The 20,015-nt window shown below is 41.5% G+C and overlaps 1 protein-coding gene across 1 annotated transcript in view; it reads left to right on the top strand.

The window, feature by feature from the left end:
- The window catches only part of vars2 (valyl-tRNA synthetase 2, mitochondrial), a 136,903-nt gene that overhangs the window by 38,474 nt on the left and 78,414 nt on the right, over positions 1-20,015 (top strand). Inside the window, 5 exon segments of the mRNA XM_034160910.1 lie at positions 6,208-6,305; positions 6,391-6,472; positions 11,525-11,644; positions 16,273-16,381; positions 16,481-16,569. Coding sequence (XP_034016801.1) covers positions 6,208-6,305; positions 6,391-6,472; positions 11,525-11,644; positions 16,273-16,381; positions 16,481-16,569 — 498 coding nt within the window.

The raw sequence follows: 20,015 nt of genomic DNA, 5'->3' as shown, positions 1-20,015 counted from the left end.
GAGGCACACTCGGAGCACGCTGATGCAATGACTGGCACTCAAGACGAGCATTTTTTGCACAGAATGCCAGCTAACGAAAGAGCGATTTTGCAGACATTAATGCAGAAACACAAAGTTAAAAGTTGGATCACGGTGTCAAAATAGCTGTAAAGCTGCGGAATAAATAAAGCCAGTGAGAAGAAGCGCGGAGGCGACTGTTTAGGAACCTGTGGTTCAGTTCTTGCTGGTCTGGTGCATTTAATGACTCTGAAACACAGGTGAACAGTAGTCTGGCACACGGCGCAAACCGGCCGAACTGTGTGACATCTTGAATGGATGCTGTGATTTGAAAACCCACACTTTAAAGGGACCACGTGTGGGAGTGCTGGAGGTTTGGACCAAACCCATGCCTAAACATGCACCAACATCGCATTACATGATGCTACATGGATCATATGTGGCTTGACATGGATCATATGCGGCGACACGAGACATTCGAGGCTGGGCGGGGCTCAAATGACAGGTCGGTCGTGGCTCATTAGAGGCTGATACCTGGCACATGTGAGGTACAGAGAGGTGCCTTAGTAGTGGATATCTGATAGCTTAAAATGTGGATCATTCTTTGACTAATCACTGACACACACATGCATGGCTTATTATTCATGGGTTATGATTCGCTGAGACCGAGACTTCACATTTAACCGGATTTTAAAACTTACCTTGTTGCTTTTGGCTAACTTTGAGCTATAGTTGTATGCAAAAGTTTGGGCACCCCTGATGATTTCCATGATTTTCCTTTATAAATCATTGGTTGTTTGGATCAGCAATTTCAGTTAGATATATCATACAGCAGACAAACACAGTGATATTTGAGAAGTGAAATGAAGTTTATATGATTTACAGAAAGTGTGCAATAATTATTTAAGGGTGATTCTTAGACTACGGGCACTTATGTCCTTTGATCATATTGTATGAAAAACAGAAAAAAGGGGAATTTCACACTTTTCTAGTTATCTTTACAATGAAAGTGTGTTAAGAAATTTGTTCTAGTAGTCTATGATGACTTTTTCACCTTTTTTCAGCATTATTATATGCAAATATTGCCGTTTTGTGCTTGTCCCACACCCAGACTTTTGATCTTCAATGATAAAAATGAATGGTAAAGAAACATTTTTTCTAATGTTTTAAAATATCAGTAAAATAATCAAAACATAATTGGGGTATTCAGTGTCATACAACTGTTGTGATTTTTTTAAACAAAATGTAGTTGTCCCACACTATTGCCGTAATTTCCACCACAACACTGTAATGTCCCTTTAGACAGTTTGTATGAAAGATTGTTTGGATAGTTTCTATGGAGATAAACAGTGACATCAGAGCACATGTATATAGCGCCAAATCACAACAAACAGTTGCCCCAAGGCGCTTTATATTGTAAGGCAATGGTGTGGTGGAAATTACATTTACAAGGCCAATAGTGCCCGTAGTTAAAGAATCACCCTTAAACAAAATTAGGCAGGTGCATAAATTTGGGCACCCCAACAGAAAAAATACATCAATATTTAGTAGATCCTTCATTTGCAGAAATAACAGCCTCTAAACAGTTCCTATAGCTTCCACTGAAAGTCTGGATTCTGGTTGAAGGTATTTTGGACCATTCTTCTTTACAAAACATCTCAGGTTTGTTGGTTTCCCAGCATGGACAGCCCGCTTAAATTCACACCACAGATTTTCAATAATATTCAGGTCTGGGGATTGAGATGGCCATTCCAGAACATTGTACTTGTTCCTCTTCACGAATGCCTTAGTAGATTTTGAGCAGTGTTTAGGGTCGTCTTGTTGAAAGATCCAGCCACAGCGCAACTTCAACTTTGTCACTGATTCATGAACATTGTTCTCAAGAATCTGCTGATACTGACTGGAATCCATGTGAACCTCAACTTTAACAAGATTCCCAGTACCTGCACTGGCCCCACAGCCCCACAGCATGATGGAACCACCTCCAAATTTTACTATAGGTTGCAAGTGTTTTTATTGGAATGCTGTGTTCTTTTTCAGCCATGCATACCACCCCTTGTTCTGTCCAAATAACTCAGTTGTAGTTCATCTGTCCACAGCACCTTATTCCAAAATGAAGTTGGCTTGTCCAAATGTGCTTTAGCATATCTCAAGCGACTCTGTTTGTGGTGTATATGCAGAAATGGCTTCCTGTGCATTACAGCATCATACAGCATCTCTTTGTGCAAAGTGCACTGTATAGTTGAATGATGCACAAAAACACTATCGGCAGCAAGATCATGTTGTAGGTCTTTGGAGCAGGTTTCTGGGTTGAATATGACTGTTCTCACTGCCCTTTGGTTCTTCTTATGAGATTTTTCTTGGCCTGCTACTTTGGCCTTAACTAGTACTGTCCCTGCGGTCTTCCATTTCCTCACTATGTTCCTCACAGTGGAAAATGACAACTGAAATCTCTGAGATAGCTTTTTGTATCCTTCTCCTAAATCATGATGTTGAAGAATCTTTGTTTTCAGGTCATTTGAGAGTTGTTTAGAGGCTCCCATGTTGCCACTCATTAGAAGAGATGCAAAGAGGGGAAACATTTGCAAATGGCCACCTTAAATACCCTTTCTCATGATTGGATTCACCTGTGTAAGGAGGTCAAGGGTCAGTGAACTTTCCAAACCAATTTTGCATTCCAATAATTAGTGCTAAATGTATTCAAATCAATAAAAAGACGAGGGTATCCCAAATTTATGCACCTGCCCAATTTTATTTAAATAATTATTGCACACTTTCTGTAAATACTAGAAGTTTCATTTCACTTTTCAAATATTAGTGTGTTTGTCTGTTATATGATATATTTAACTGAAATTTCTGATCCACACAACCAATGATTTATAAAGGAAAATCTTGAAAATTATCAGGGGTACCCAAACTTTTGCATACAACTGTATTTTGAGGATGATGGAGGCCACTGAGCTTGAGAAGTGCTAAGCTTGAGAAGTGCTGCAAAGAAGAATGAGCAAAACTGCCTAAACATAGTGTCATGCAAAAGTATTGGAACACTTTTTATTTCAATTTATTTATGCCATTTCATATACAAAAAAAAAAAAATCAAAAATTATCAAATTATTAAACTCAAACTGAAAGCAAATCTCTACAACTAGATATAAATGTATTAAAAATATAAAAGCCAAGATGATGGAGTACATAAGTAATGGAGCACATTGGTAGAAAACCTGTTTGAGACAGTCCCCAAAAACTGAGTGATTGTCAACTCCACACAGATTTACCATAGAGTGTCATACTGTTTGTATTTCTTCATAATTATTGTAAATAACATAATTATTGTAAATAAAGTCCAAGACATTGTCAGTGACTTGGAAATGTTCATGTATCCATCTCCTGACTTGTCTGAAGAAAACTGGCAACAAAACTGATTATTTACAGGTTTTCTACCAAAGCATTCCATTACTAAGGGTCTCTTCACACATTGTGCAAAGTTTGGTCTATGTGCGCATGAAGCAGAAATCGTGTGCAAAACAGGTAAAATCGTCCCTGCCTCGAACGCCTTGTACACCTGTTGCTACAACTATTTGCACTCACCAGCGGCTGAAAGACAGAGTGTGCGCTGTGTGAACCCATCGATCCCTCTCACGGCAGATGTCAGCCAAATTCCAGCTGACATGCAGGAACATCTAACACCGCTGGCTTGGCCCTTAGAAAATGTGTGGCCATTCGCACTTTTGGCATGACAATAGTCTGCAGACAATCACTGTCATGCTGGCAGTGAAATTTGTCCCCACGAGTGTGTCTTTGGTGTGTGTGCGCTGAACTAACAGTAGGTGTGTTCGCCCACTGAAACAGCTGTGGAGATCTGTCATTCTGGACATCCCAGCTGAACAGCACGTACTGTTTGGACAGACCTGGACTAACAACAGCCCACTGTGATGTTGGCAGATGTGTGTCTGTTTGGTGTCATCACATGGACATAAATAAGAACATATATTGCCACAGTGATATATGCTATGGGCTGCAGCAAGGGAGCGCGCGCACTGTCCCCAGTCAGGTCAGAACACGCAACGGGCGATCTGACTTTCACGTCACCCACGTGAGCTCTGTTCCATATAATGGGGTGTCAGTTCTGGCACGCCCTCCACATCTGCTGGACACGCGCCAGCAGAACAGATGGATCATATTTGTATTGTTCACTTGATAAGAGGGATTCAATCTAAAATGCTGTGTTTTTTATAGTGTATGGTTTTATTATTTTTTTTTAAATACATCCATTTCTTTGTTGATTTCAGGCATTTTCCCTGCACCATTTACAGGCTAGTGACGGTATCTCAGCGGTAAAGTTTCGGGCTGGCAATTGGTGAAGTGCAGGTATGAATCCTGTGGGTGGTATTTTTTTTTTATTTTTTTTATTTTTTTTTTTATTCCACATCAACAGCGCAATGTGGTTCTACTGGTACCAGCTGGATTTTATTTTTTATTTAATCCACATCAGCGGTGCAGTGTGGTTCCACAGGTACCGGCTGGTTTTAATTTTTTATTTATTCCACATTAGTGGCATGGTGTAGTGCACCTCGTACTGTGTTGCTGCTTGAAAGACGCTGTCGTGTGCACGAACCCTCTCACCAGGATCGTGCATGCCTGCCCATCGGCGTATTGTTTTGTGGTGCACTAATTGGAACTGTTTCGCCGTATTTGACCACACTTTGCACTATGTGTGAAGGGGCCTTTATGCAACCCATACTTTTGAAGGGCAGTGTAGGTGCACTGAGCTTGTGGCGTCATATTCAAGAAGAACTGAGGCTGTAATTGCTGCCAAAGGTACATCATCAATGTATTGCGTAAAGCGTGTGAATACATGTAATTTCTTAGTTTTTATTTTTAATAAATTTCCAATAAAATAAAGAAATTTTTTCATGTTATTATGAGTAGAATTTTGAAGGGAAAGAATGAATTCACTCCATTTTGGAATGAGGCTGTAACATAAAATGTGGAATAGGTGAAGCGCTGTGAAAACTTTCTGGATATGCCATATTACAGCTTTTCCAAGTGTCAAGAACTGGAGTGAGAAATATCTTCAAGAGATTCAAAGAGAGCTACATAGTACAGAACAAGCCTGTCAGATGTAGGAAGCGAAAGATTTCATAGACTCTGGAAAGGAAACTAGTGAGAGATGTGTCTAAAACTCCCAGAACAAATGCCAAGAGACACTAATGAATGACTTAGCCAAGTCATGAATTGTAGTATCAAAGAAGACAATCACTAGAGTCCTGCATAGGAATGGACTGTGAGGTTGCACCACCTGTTCTGCTTAGATATCATATTATAGAGTATTATGTCATAGAATCCAACAGACGATGACCTTGTTTGAGTATTACTTTGAACACCAAGCATTCAACTCAGTCAAAACTATTTCATTTATTAATCCTAATAGCTCAACCAATAATTTACATTATTTGTTATTACAATTGATCAAACATTTTAGCCCAAAATGACAATACCTTTTACCAAAACAAATTTTTTTTACCTCTGAGCAAACTATACAAAGTTGGACAGGTCAAGTGGTTGTCGGTTTGTTGCCAATGAAGAAATCTTCTTGTTCAAGGGCACCCCTGCCATTTCGCCACATAATGTAGAGTTGGTCAGGAAGGGTATCTGGCACAAAACCTGTGCCAAATCAACATGCAGATCCACCTTGGATCTGTTGTGATGAATAAAATGAAACAAGGCAGAAGCTGAAGGGAGTTATGAACTACAAAATTGACCTTTGTCACCATTTTGCTGTTGTTACTCCATAATATATGTCATAGATGGTCCAAACTATACCTTTTTAAAATATTGTGGTATACATTTCAATATGATTAGCACATTTTTAAATGTTGACTCCTGTGAAATCCTTCACTGACCCCTGCCTGACTACAACTCCCATTCTGTGATGGCCACAATGCCCCTATAGATGTCCCTATAGATAGTTCATCAAAATGCTGTGTCTGATATTTTGCCATCCTTGGTGGTTGTGACCAACCTTTCTGGCCCATGATTTATTAGGATGCATTTGGACTTTATTGTGTTTCCGTGAAGGCAAAAGTAGCCAAAGCTTTGCTTTTCTTCCAACATTGTAAGTTTCAGTGGAGAATAAGTAGTGATGGTCAGTTATTTTGGCAGAGAGGCCAGTGATTATGATCACTTTTCATTTCATGGTGTCTGCACTAGACAGTGGTGGAGAGGAGCCTCCTGAGGGAAGAAGGAAAGCACAGGCAGGACTTCACCAGAAAGGAGTTTCTGCAGAAGGTGTGGGACTGGAAGAATGAGTGAGTCTCCATATTTTTACTGCATATTACTTATGAACATGATAGCTGGAGGGTTTTGTGCTACTCTTGTGCCTGTGTGTCGCAGTAAGGGTGAAGAGATCTACCATCAGCTTCGTCGACTGGGTGCCTCTCTGGACTGGAGCAGGGCCTGCTTCACCATGGACCCAGTAAGATGCCAACTGCATACTCTGCATGTTTGCACTCATTAAATTCCCGACAAGCTTGTGTAAACTACATCAATTGGGCAGCGCAGTCTCGTTTGAGGGCGGGCGCTAAAGGGGTAAAAAATGACGCATATGACATAATTTCTCTACTTCGGGGGACCAAAACACGGCACTTTCTCTGAGTTTTTGGGCGAATTACACACAAACAAACTGAAAATGTAAAAAAAAAAAAAAAAAAAAAGTGACAATGCAGTGGAAAGTGGTCATGTGTTGTGGTTTGTTTATGACCCAGAGCTCAGACATGTCAAGGCGGTTTTGCAGGAGCGAGAACGCAGCTACTCTGATTAGCTGTGTAGGCTAACACTCACCTCGTCTTCCCTTCTCCACTGGGAACCAAAAAAAACTGCAGTTTTTGCAACTGCTTCGGTGATTGCAGCCAAAAACAAAACGGTACACCATTTTTCCGTTAGAATTGATTGTTTGTGAGAAGAGACTAATACCCGGGTGGAGTGTGGGAGTGTCAGCACAAACCATTCAGAGGATGGGGGTTTCAGCAGAAACCGTTTTAAACCGGCAGGCCCACAAGGTGACAGCGAGTATGCTTTAAAGTTTACCGAGCCGGGCCGAATGGTTTCTGCTGAAACTCCCGCACTCCAATCGGGGATCCTCTGCCGTGTTCGTGTCGCTGTCCCCATATGTGGTCAAATCCCGTGATTTCACGTCGGAGTTCAAGCGAGACTGCGCTGCCCTATTACTATAAAATAATAAATAAAATGTTGAAAAACCTGTTGTAGTAGCAATAACAATAATAATAGCTTGATAAAACACCTTCAGCTGTGTTTACACCAAAACATTTCCAAATGTATAAACCAAAATACTTTTGTTTTACCTTTTCGGCATCATTGTGGTTCATGAAGATGAAGTTATAAGGTTGTTTTGAAGCATATTTTTGAGCTTTAACAAACTGTGAAATGTGTGAAACAAAATAAAAAGTCTGAAACAGGTCTTTTAATCATCCTGGGTGGAAATGGATCGCCCTCCCAAATTAGCAAGCATGGTCAATGTTTGACACCTTACAACAACAACAACAAAAATGGATAAAAAGTGCCTCTAAATACAGTCATTTTAATACGGAGTTTCCTGAGATCCCACAACAAACTGTTCAAAGGATTGCTGTTGACTGTAAATAAATTTGAGCCATAAATGTGCTGTGCTGCTGCTCTCTCTGGCATGCCACCAAATGGCATTTCTCACTCAAGCTCTATATCAACCACAGATGGGGCAACCTGTGCAGCTCCCACTCATGCTTTGCTGCAAGTCATGTGTCCAGTGTAGTCTATGGTTCTTCTGCAGTAGGCATTTGTATTACATAGATGTGGCACTATAAAAACACAAAACCTTACCATTTATTAATTTGTTCATTTTGTATACCTGCTCATTCCAATTACAAGTCACAGGCAGGGTTGGTGGAACGGAGATGGAGCCTATTCCAGCAGTCAATGGATGAGAGGTGGAGTTCACCCTGGACAGGCTGCCAGTCCATCACAAGGTCAAACATCAACAGACAAACTCACTCACACTTCAGACAGCGCAGTTGTCTGAAGTGTGAGTGAGTTTGTCTGGATCTCTGTGGGTGGATACACCTACTGCCTCGTGCTTCCAACAGACAGCATTCGGAGGAAGTGGCACTTAACTGTGACAGACCAGCTCATTCCAGTGGTGTCAGATGTTAGTGCTGTCAGTGAACGTATTATGAGGCTCACATTCAAACATTTACCGGGTGTTGTGTCTGTTCTTTCGGTCAGTGGTGGGCACAGTTCTGCTAATCCGCTAATTAGCGGAGCTAACTTTTTTTGTTAGCAGATTAGCTTTTCAGCTAACTTCAGAAACCATCAGTGGACCAGTTAGCATCCACTAAATTTAGTTCTGCTAACTTAGTCCGCTAATATTTTTTTGCTGCCACAGTTGGTAACAGTGAAAAACATTTGTAAACCTAAAATCATACATGTTGGTTCCTGTCTGCTACGTATTTTGCAGCAGTCTGTCTACATATGAAGTCCCACAGTTGACAGTGCATGTCAGAGCACAAACCAAGCATGAAGTCAAAGGAATTGTCTGTACATTTCTGAGACAGGATTGTCTTGAGGCACAAATCTGGGGAAGGGTACAGAAACATTCCTGCTGCTTGGAAGGTCCCAATGAGCACAGTGGCCTCCATCATCAGCAAATAGAAGAAGTTCAACTGAGTGATCAAGGAGAAGGGTCTTAGGAAGTTGACCAAGAACCTGATGGTCACTCTGTAAGAGCTCCAGCATTCCTCTGAGAGAGGAGAACCTTCCAGAAGGACAATGATCTCTGCAGCAATCCACCAATCAGTCCTGTATGTTAGAGTGGCCAGACGGAAGCCACTCCTTAGTAAAAGGCACATGGCAACCCACCTGGAGTTTTCCAGAAGGCACCTGAAGGACTCTAAGACCATGAGTAACAAAATTCTCTGGTCTGATGAGACAAAGATTGAACTCTTTGGCATGAATGCCGGGTGAAATGTTTGGAGGAAACCAGGCACCATCCCTACAGTGAAGCATGGTGGTGGCAGCATCATGCTCTGGGATGTTTTTCTGTGGCAGGAACTGGGAGACTAGTCAGGATTGAGGGAAAGATGAATGCAGCAATGTACAGAGACATCCTGGATGAAAACCTGCACCAGAGCGCTCTTGACCTCAGACTGGGGCAACAGTTCATCTTTCAGCAGGACAGTGACCTTAAGCACACAGGCAAGATATCAAAGGAGTGGCTTCAGGACAACTCTGTGTCCTTGAGTGGCCCAGCCAGAACCCAGACCTGAATCTGATTGAACATCTCTGGAGGGATCTGAAAATGGCTGTGCACCGACGCTCCCCACAAAACTGACCAAAGCACCAAGCTTGTGGCATCGTATTCAAGAACACTTGAGGTTGTAATTGCTGCCAAAGGTGCATCAACAAAGTCAATCAATCAATCAATTTTATTTATATAGCGCCAAATCACAACAAACAGTTGCCCCAAGGCGCTTTATATTGTAAGGCAAGGCCATACAATAATTACGTAAAAACCCCAACGGTCAAAACGACCCCCTGTGAGCAAGCACTTGGCTACAGTGGGAAGGAAAAACTCCCTTTTAACAGGAAGAAACCTCCAGCAGAACCAGGCTCAGGGAGGGGCAGTCTTCTGCTGGGACTGGTTGGGGCTGAGGGAGAGAACCAGGAAAAAGACATGCTGTGGAGGGGAGCAGAGATCAATCACTAATGATTAAATGCAGAGTGGTGCATACACAGCAAAAAGAGAAAGAAACACTCAGTGCATCATGGGAACCCCCCCAGCAGTCTAAGTCTATAGCAGCATAACTAAGGGATGGTTCAGGGTCACCTGATCCAGCCCTAACTATAAGCTTGGGAGCTGGTTCCACAGGAGAGGAGCCTGAAAGCTGAAGGCTCTGCCTCCCATTCTACTCTTACAAACCCTAGGAACTACAAGTAAGCCTGCAGTCTATGAACGAAGCGCTCTATTGGGGTGATATGGTACTATGAGGTCCCTAAGATAAGATGGGACCTGATTATTCAAAACCTTATAAGTAAGAAGAAGAATTTTAAATTCTATTCTAGAATTAACAGGAAGCCAATGAAGAGAGGCCAATATGGGTGAGATATGCTCTCTCCTTCTAGTCCCCGCTAGTACTGTAGCTGCAGCATTTTGAATTAACTGAAGGCTTTTCAGGGAACTTTTAGGACAACCTGATAATAATGAATTACAGTAGTCCAGCCTAGAGGAAATAAATGCATGAATTAGTTTTTCAGCATCACTCTGAGACAAGACCTTTCTAATTTTAGAGATATTGCGTAAATGCAAAAAAGCAGTCCTACATATTTGTTTAATATGCGTTTTGAATGACATATCCTGATCAAAAATGACTCCAAGATTTCTCACAGTATTACTAGAGGTCAGGGTAATGCCATCCAGAGTAAGGATCTGGTTAGACACCATGTTTCTAAGATTTGTGGGGCCAAGTACAATAACTTCAGTTTTATCTGAGTTTAAAAGCAGGAAATTAGAGGTCATCCATGTCTTTATGTCTGTAAGACAATCCTGCAGTTTAGCAAAATGGTGTGTGTCCTCTGGCTTCATGGATAGATAAAGCTGGGTATCATCTGCGTAACAATGAAAATTTAAGCAATGCCGTCTAATAATACTGCCTAAGGGAAGCATGTATAAAGTGAATAAAATTGGTCCTAGCACAGAACCTTGTGGAACTCCATAATTAACCTTAGTCTGTGAAGAAGATTCCCCATTTACATGAACAAATTGTAATCTATTAGATAAATATGATTCAAACCACCGCAGCGCAGTGCCTTTAATACCTATGGCATGCTCTAATCTCTGTAATAAAATTTTATGGTCAACAGTATCAAAAGCAGCACTGAGGTCTAACAGAACAAGCACAGAGATGAGTCCACTGTCTGAGGCCATAAGAAGATCATTTGTAACCTTCACTAATGCTGTTTCTGTACTATGATGAATTCTAAAACCTGACTGAAACTCTTCAAATAGACCATTCCTCTGCAGATGATCAGTGTGTTGAGCAAATGGTGTGAATACTTATGTACATGGGATTGCTTAGTTTTTTATTATTATTATTTGTAATAATTTTGCAAAAATTTCAAGAGCTTTTTTTCATGTTGTCATTATGGGGTGTTGAGTAGAATTTTGAGGAACTAAATAAATTTCATCCATTTTGGAATAAGGCTGTAACAAAGAAAAAGTAGAAAAAGTGACGCGCTGTGAATACTTCCTGGATGCACCGTTATATAGTTTAAATACTGCTTTACTTTCTTGCCTTGTAAAGGTAACAAACAACATAAGTGTGTGAATACTTTGACATATACTGTTGTATAATCATTGATTAACAGACATTAAACATAAAATGTTCTGCAAATGGAAGTGGTGGATTGTTAAATATGTCACTGTTTGAAGTGATCGCCTCCTTTTGAAGGGTGTTTTGTTTTTGTTTTAATCCTTCAGGTTTTCAGCAGTGCTGTGACAGAGGCTTTCATTCAGCTGTGTGACGCCGGGCTGATTTATCGCTCAGAGCGGCTGGTGAACTGGAGCTGTGCTCTGCAGTCTGCCATCTCTGACATCGAGGTGCTCTGTCTTCACATCAGTATATACGGAAGTCTCTTAGATGTAGATGTGATTTCAACTCAATGCCCAGCATTCTGCGTGTGTGACTGTGTGTGTGCATGCACGTTCATGTTCGTGCACATAGAAACTCTTCCGCTTCATACAGACAGTAGACCTGAAGAGCTCATTTTGGTCATCTGTTAAGGACCCCTGACACTTGCACGACTTTGGTACACACACTGTGTCATGCAGGAGAACTTGAAGTCACTTGAAGTTTTTTGAAGTGCGTCTGCACAGGAAATATTCCTGATTGTGGGACAAATAAAAAAAAGATATCTTAAAATATCAAGAAACAATAAACAGTTAAATATAATAAAAAGAAAAAAAATTTTTTTAAAGTTATTTAAAGTTTAGTTTTTATAGCCTCAGAAGTAACAAAAACACTGCAGCTTTATTTGGTAAAAAAAAATAGAACCATTTACAAGTTAAAACGTTCACTCAGCTCAACTGCGATTCTACAGTTAAAACGCTAAGCTAACGTTAGCTGAGCATTAAACATTCAGAAGTGCATGTCACAAATTATTTATAAATTATTCTCACCTCAGTCAAATTTGCAGAAGGGCAATTCTACGGTAACGGAATTACAATCTGAGCTAATCTGTCATGGTTAGATGCCATATGTCCAGATTTTGCTCCTATTGTAATTCCGTTACCATAGAATTGCCCAGAAGTAAGCTCTGTTGCATAAACTGTGTTTTTATATATATCCAAAAGTGAGGAATTGCGGGCTGAGTGGGTCTGCTCCATCACCCCGGCTGCCTGCCTCACTCTGCCTGGGGATGAGGCCTGAACCCTGGCTCCATCATGCGGCTCTGGCCGCTGTTGTGGCTCGATCGATCCCACCATCTCATCGGACCTCCCTCAGGTTGGCGTCACTCTGAAAATTCACTGAAGAAAACGCTTCTCCTAGCAGGGTGATGGGAGACTTGTTCAAACTTTTTACCTCCGCCAAGGAGGTTATGGTTTCGGTCGCATCCGTTTGTTGGTTGGTTGGATAGTTTGTTTGCAGGATTACTCAAAAAATCCTCAACGGATTTCAATGAAATTTTTACCAGGGGTGTATCTTGGCCTAACTTAGAAGTCATTAAATTTTGGTAATGATCCGGAACACGATCCAGATCCAGTAATTTTTTTAAGGATTGTTTATCATTGCAGGATAGGGCCAATTTCAACAGTTTTGCATCTAAATTCATGAAGACAGGTCACAAAGGCTGAACAAAAATTAAGTTAAAACACAACAATAATTTAGCATTTGTTTGTCCTCATTGAATAAACTTATTAGAAAATAAAAAAAAGCTTGTGTATTTCATGCAGTTTCTCTTTATAAATACATTTGCTGAAGATCTAAGGGTTTAACCACTGAATCTGAAACATGACGGTAGATGCGTGAAACGACGTGGAATAAGTCTCTTTGCCAAAGGGTATTCCATGTGACGTCAGTGACCCTATGGCCTTGGCGGAGGTTTGCGCTCTCCGAGTGCTGCTAGTTTTTTCTGTTTTTTAAGCTTTATTGTGGTTCTGCAGAATCAAATCCAAGATGGTGATCACTCAGCTTTATCAGGCTTCGGAAAAAAAGTGAAAATCTCTGTCACCTTACCACGTCCGATGTGACGTCACGAGTGCTTTAGGAGGTGGCACGCGTTGGGAGGCGTTACCTGATACGTCTGCCGTTTCCAGTTTGAAAGGCCCATTAGTCTTCTGGGGATTTCACAGCTCGTGTATGACCAATGTTCAGGTGCACCTCCCTGTACACGTCTGTAGAGCACATACAACCAGTTTAAAAAAACAATATATAGTTGACAAATAACTTGAAGCTCGATAATAAAAACTGGCTGTTGAGAAAAGTGCAGGAGCCTTTTTTTTTTAGGATGGTCTTCCTGCTTCTTGAATAGTCACATCAATCAGTTTTTACATTAAGTGTTCTTATTCTGTGTTGTTTGGTCGTACTCGGTATTACATCCCCAACCAGGGGCGCCACCAGGGGTTTTGGGCCCCATGAAAAGAAATCTTACTAGGCCACCCCCCATATTATTGTCAGGATTATAATTGTATTGGGGCCTCTCTGGGCCCCGGTCAGTCATGAGCCCCTAGAATCCTTCTCCTTATTCTCCCCCTTTCATACCCCTGTCACCAATGTATATGAAACTCGGCTCTGCAGCTCAGCCTGAGTGTACAGTGTGAGGACAGGCCAGTAGAGGGTGGAGAGAGTTGTGTGCACAGTGCACATTACTGCAGCCGCCGTAATACGTGTGAGCGGCATACTTCATTAAACCGGTTGCCGGATTGTTGAGTGGAAGAGTTGCAGCGCTTATTTTCAATGTGTCCAGAATCCACACTGTGATTGTGTCACATTACAACAACCAGTTTATCAGCAACAGTCGAGAGAAGGTGCCTGAAATAGACCCTACAACTGCATAGAGTCTGCAAATTAATGCATTGGGAAAAATTAATTTTTAAAATGTTCACATTTCTGAGAATGTAGTTGATAAACCATATCGTGAGCCTACAAATCCATTGTTTGTCTGTTTAAACATTTTAAAATTTTGGGACCTGATTGACTATAGCTTAATACAAATTATGTTTAAAGTAAAAAAATAACCTAACACAACATAACACAACATGTCCAGGACCTGTTCAAAATGGGGGACTTCAGTCATAATTTGCGAGGAACATTATTATTTCAAAAACCGAAGATTCAAACTACACAAAAAAGTCATTGTGTTTCTGTTAAAGGTGTTAAAATTTGGAATTTGTGCTCGGATAACATAAAGTCGCTCGGTAACTTGGTTGACTTCAAAAGGCTCTTCAAAATCATTTAATTACTTGTTGTAGCATGATGAATTAGGTTTATCGATTTTGTTTTGGTTTTTTGGGTTTGTGCATGGTCCATTGCTGTTTGCATGTTTGTGTTTTTAAATCTTAGTTTAGTGATTACTTTAAATTTTATGTCAGTTATCATTCATATATATATATATATATATATATATATATATATATATATATATATATATATATATATATATATATAAAATTCTTTTGTTAAAGAGGTGGGTGTTTATAAGCTTTTGCTTCTGCCCACACCCTTTGAGTCACATGGGCGCTTTGTCGGATTGTTTTTGCTGTGAGGTTAATTTGTCATTTTGGTCTGTGTGTTGAATAAATCCATTCATTCATTCGTTCAATATTTTACTTGTTAATTATTTAATCCAGCTGGAATTAATTAATTTCAGTTTATTTATATAGCGCCAAATCACAACAAAGTCACTTCATTGTTGTTTTTTGAGGAAGAAACCTCAAGCAGACCAGACTCGGAGGGAAGACCCACTGCCTATAGGCTATTCTAACAGGAACAGAGAGGATAAAACAAAATACAATACAGAAAAACATAGCGTACAAAACAGAGTTCACAACAGATCTGATTCTAGAAAAGCCCCAAATTTTTAAGCCAATTTGAAGTCTTGTTTCTCTGCAGTCCTTCAGGCCAGCCATCTTGGGAGGAAATGTAGTTTTCCAGTGGTCCAGCAGACATCGACAAAAACCCTGTTTCCAGGTCTGTTTTCAGAAACAGCACCTCAGAAAGAGGGGAAAAAAAAAAGGACAGTATGGGATGGAAGATCACCTCAGGGTTTTTCACTTTATCACTGACATATAATATGAGTCTCGGTTTAGTTTTAGCTGTTCAAACTGATGTCTGTGTCTCATATTACCAATGACCATCGTCTCAGGCTTGTCCAAATTTAAAAGTAAGAAGTTGCTAGGCATCCAGTTTTTCACCAAAGTCTTAGCATGGGAAGAATAGCAGGGGGCCTAAAATGGACCCTTGTGAGACCCCATATTTCATAGAAACAAGATTTGAAGTGATGTTATTGTATGTGACACAAAGAAAATGTGTAAGTAAGATGTGCACCAAGTGAGGACATTAATGAAAATGTTATTTTTTAAATAATTTTATCCAACCAACAGGTTTATTAGTTTCAGTGTCCATGGATATAACAATAATCTCTTGCGCTGTTGTCCACACCCACACGGTCTGAGGGAGTATGATTGTTCAGCAGTTATGTTGTTCCTGATTGCACAGGCTAAACCTGGCATAACATAAATGTAAACTTCCATGGAAATGTAAGAAAAACTTCATCTTGCTGCTTCACCTCAGGCAGCTGTGGTGGACACTGTGCACTGGTTTATTACGAGACATTGGTGCACATCTGTTAACGCGCAGAAATCCCTTTCAGTTGAGTCTTGTTTGTCAGTAGCAGAGTTAAATTTGTCCTGCTGTCTACAGTGGAACTAGACGGAGTAACACTGACGCACTGTGGTGTCACATTTAAGTCAGTGAGTGCGCTCTCAAAGCTTTCTTCCCACCTTTGGGGGAGGGCCAACTGTATAAACGTTTAACATATTTTCAGGTGACTTTTTTTCTTGGCCCCTCAGAGGGACAGAAAAGGCTGGAGGAGATGACATCACTCCTGTGTTTGTGCTGATTTCCATTGTTTTGTTTCTCTGCTGCTTTGCCCTAAAGACTTTACTGTTTATTAACTGCCAACTGTATTTTGCCATAAACTTGAAATGAAGTTTAAATATCTCATCAGGTTGATTCCAAGATGCTGTCTGGGCCCACATTGTTGTCTGTTCCTGGGTACGACAGCCGAGTGGCATTTGGAACCATTTTCACCTTTGTATATCCAATCGAAGGCTGTGGTCAGTATCTTCTGACAGCTTTAATGGACATTAATGTGAGTTACTGTCTGCTTGCACTTGGTCTTTTTAAGCTGGAATTTTTCTTTTTGTGGGTTTAAGATGGAGAGGTGGAGGTGTCCACCACCCGCCCTGAGACCATGCTGGGCGACGTGGCTGTGGCTGTGCACCCTGATGATCCTCGGTACCAGGCTAGTAGCAGCAAATATTATTTTGATGAACATCAAGAACTTTTGAGAGCTGTACTTGTGACGTGAATTGTGACAAATATGATGTCCAGTAAAATATTCATGCAATAAGCATGTTTCTCTGTTCCTGCTTTCATTTTTCTTCATTTGTAGACCTCTGAGACAGGATTGTATTAAGGCACAAGTCTGAGGAAGGGTACAGAAACATTGAAGGTTCCAGTGAGCATGGAACAGTGGCCTCCATTATCTGTAAATGGAAGGAGTTCAGATCCACCAGAACTCTTCCTAGAGCTGGCTACTCATCTAAACTGAGTAGTCAGGGAAAAGGGCCTTAGTCAGGGATGTGACCAAGAACCCAATGGTCACTCTGTCAGAGCTCCAGCATTCCTCTGTTGAGAGAGTAGAAATTTGCAGAGGGACAACCATCTCTGCAGCAATCCACCAATCAGGCCTGTATGGTAGAATGGCCAGACAGAAGCCACTCCTTGGTAAAAGGCACATGGCAGCCCATCTGGAGATGTCAAAAGGGCACCTGAAAGACTCTCAGACCATGAGAAACAAAACTCTCTGGTCTGATGAGACAAAGATTGAAGTTTTTGGCGTGAATGTCAGGTGTCATGTTTGGAGGAAACCGGGCACCATCCCTACAGTGAAGCATGGTGGGAACAGCATCATGCTGTGGGGATGTTTTTCAGTGGCAGAAACTGGGAGACTAGTCAGGATTGAGGGAAAGTGAATGCAGCAATGTACAGAGACATCCTGGATGAAAACCTGCTCCAGAGCACTCTTGACCTCAGACTGGGGCGACGGTTCATCTTTCAGCAGGACAGTGACCCTAAGCACACAGGCAAGATATCAAAGGAGCGGCTTTAGGACAACTGTGTGAATGTCCTTGAGTGGCTCAGCCAGAGCCCAGACCTGAATCTGATTGAACATCTCTGGAGAGATCTGAAAATGGCTGTGCTCCAATGCTCCCCATCCAACCTGATGGAGCTTGAGAGGTGCTGCTAAGAGGAATGGGCCAAACTGTCCAAAGATAGGTGCACTGAGCTTGTGGCATCATATTGAAGAAGACGTGAGGCTGTAATTGCTGCCAAAGCTGCATCAACAAAGTATTGAGCAAAGGTGTGAATACTTATGTGGATTGTGATTTCTTAGTTTTTTATTTTTACCCGAGACCATCAGATATGGCCATCGGGTATTTCGAAGACTTTGCATCCGTCCGTCTGTTTGTCTATGCATAAGTCCAGTCCTATTACTGCCAGAGGTTAAAAAGTCACATTCTGTTTCATTCTGCTTATTTGTTTTTGGTGGGTGGGCTGGGGTGTGTGTGTGTGTGTGTGTGTGTGTGTGTGTGTGTGTGTGTGTGTGTGTGTGTGTGTGTGTGTGTGTGTGTGTGTGGCAGCCAATCAGAGTATCGCGGCACCGTGACGTCAGTGGCTGATCTAGCTAGCTGCAAACCTCATTTCGTTTGTGTGTAAATATAGTCTCTTTGTCATATTTTATGTAAAAGGTAGCGAGAAATAAACACTTCTAAAATTGAAAATGCTGTTTTTGTAACCTGATAACACCTCTGAAGTGATTTACAAGACATTTTGTGGATGTCAGCACACACGCTAACTAAAGCTAACTTCTGCTCTTGTCAAAAGCTCATGTATGCGCACGCGCATGCCCTCCTGCAGGCGCCGTTAAAATGTAAATACTGTTTATGATATGGCTTTATTGAACATATACAAATTGTACATAACACAGTAGGATCTTAATAATTAATGTAAATAACAATAAATGTGTGTGTGTGTGTGTGTGTGTGTGTGTGTGTGTATATATATATATATATATACACTCAACAAAAATATAAACGCAACACTTTTGGTTTTGCTCCCATTTTGTATGAGATGAACTCAAAGATCTAAAACTTTTTCCACATACACAATATCACCATTTCCCTCAAATATTGTTCACAAACCAGTCTAAATCTGTGATAGTGAGCACTTCTCCTTTGCTGAGATAATCCATCCCATCTCACAGGTGTGCCATATCAAGATGCTGATTAGACACCATGATTAGTGCACAGGTGTGCCTTAGACTGTCCACAATAAAAGGCCACTCTGAAAGGTGCAGTTTTGTTTTATTGGGGGGGATACCAGTCAGTATCTGGTGTGACCACCATTTGCCTCATGCAGTGCAACACATCTCCTTCGCATAGAGTTGATCAGGTTGTCAATTGTGGCATGTGGAATGTTGGTCCACTCCTCTTCAATGTCTGTGCGAAGTTGCTGGATATTGGCAGGAACTGGTACACGCTGTCGTATACGCCGGTCCAGAGCATCCCAAACATGCTCAATGGGTGACATGTCCGGTGAGTATGCCGGCCATGCAAGAACTGGGACATTTTCAGCTTCCAAGAATTGTGTACAGATCCTTGCAACATGGGGCCGTGCATTATCCTGCTGCAACATGAGGTGATGTTCTTGGATGTATGGCACAACAATGGGCCTCAGGATCTCATCATGGTATCTCTGTGCATTCAAAATGCCATCAATAAAATGCACCTGTGTTCTTCGTCCATAACAGATGCCTGCCCATACCATAACCCCACCACCACCATGGGCCACTCGATCCACAACATTGACATCAGAAAACCGCTCACCCACACGACGCCACACACGCTGTCTGCTATCTGCCCTGGACAGTGTGAACCGGGATTCATCCGTGAAGGGAACACCTCTCCAACGTGCCAAACACCAGCGAATGTGAGCATTTGCCCACTCAAGTCGGTTACGACGACGAACTGGAGTCAGGTCGAGACCCCGATGAGGACGACGAGCATGCAGATGAGCTTCCCTGAGACGGTTTCTGACAGTTTGTGCAGAAATTCTTTGGTTATGCAAACCGATTGTTTCAGCAGCTGTCCGAGTGGCTGGTCTCAGACGATCTTGGAGGTGAACATGCTGGATGTGGAGGTCCTGGGCTGGTGTGGTTACACGTGATCTGCGGTTGTGAGGCTGGTTGGATGTACTGCCAAATTCTCTGGAACACCTTTGGAGACGGCTTATGGTAGAGAAATGAACATTCAATACACGAGCAACAGCTCTGGTTGACATTCCTGCTGTCAGCATGCCAATTGCACGCTCCCTCAAATCTTGCGACATCTGTGGCATTGTGCTTTGTGATAAAACTGCACCTTTCAGAGTGGCCTTTTATTGTGGGCAGTCTAAGGCACACCTGTGCACTAATCATGGTGTCTAATCAGCATCTTGATATGGCACACCTGTGAGGTGGGATGGATTATCTCAGCAAAGGAGAAGTGCTCACTATCACAGATTTCGACTGGTTTGTGAACAATATTTGAGGGAAATGGTGATATTGTGTATGTGGAAAAAGTTTTAGATCTTTGAGTTCATCTCATACAAAATGGGAGCAAAACCAAAAGTGTTGCGTTTATATTT

Source organism: Thalassophryne amazonica, chromosome 20 (genome assembly GCF_902500255.1).
Source record: "Thalassophryne amazonica chromosome 20, fThaAma1.1, whole genome shotgun sequence".
In the NCBI taxonomy this organism is placed as follows: Eukaryota; Metazoa; Chordata; class Actinopteri; order Batrachoidiformes; family Batrachoididae; genus Thalassophryne; species Thalassophryne amazonica.
The sequence above is the reverse complement of the archived record's forward strand: the minus strand, read 5'-3'. Positions and strand labels throughout refer to the sequence as shown.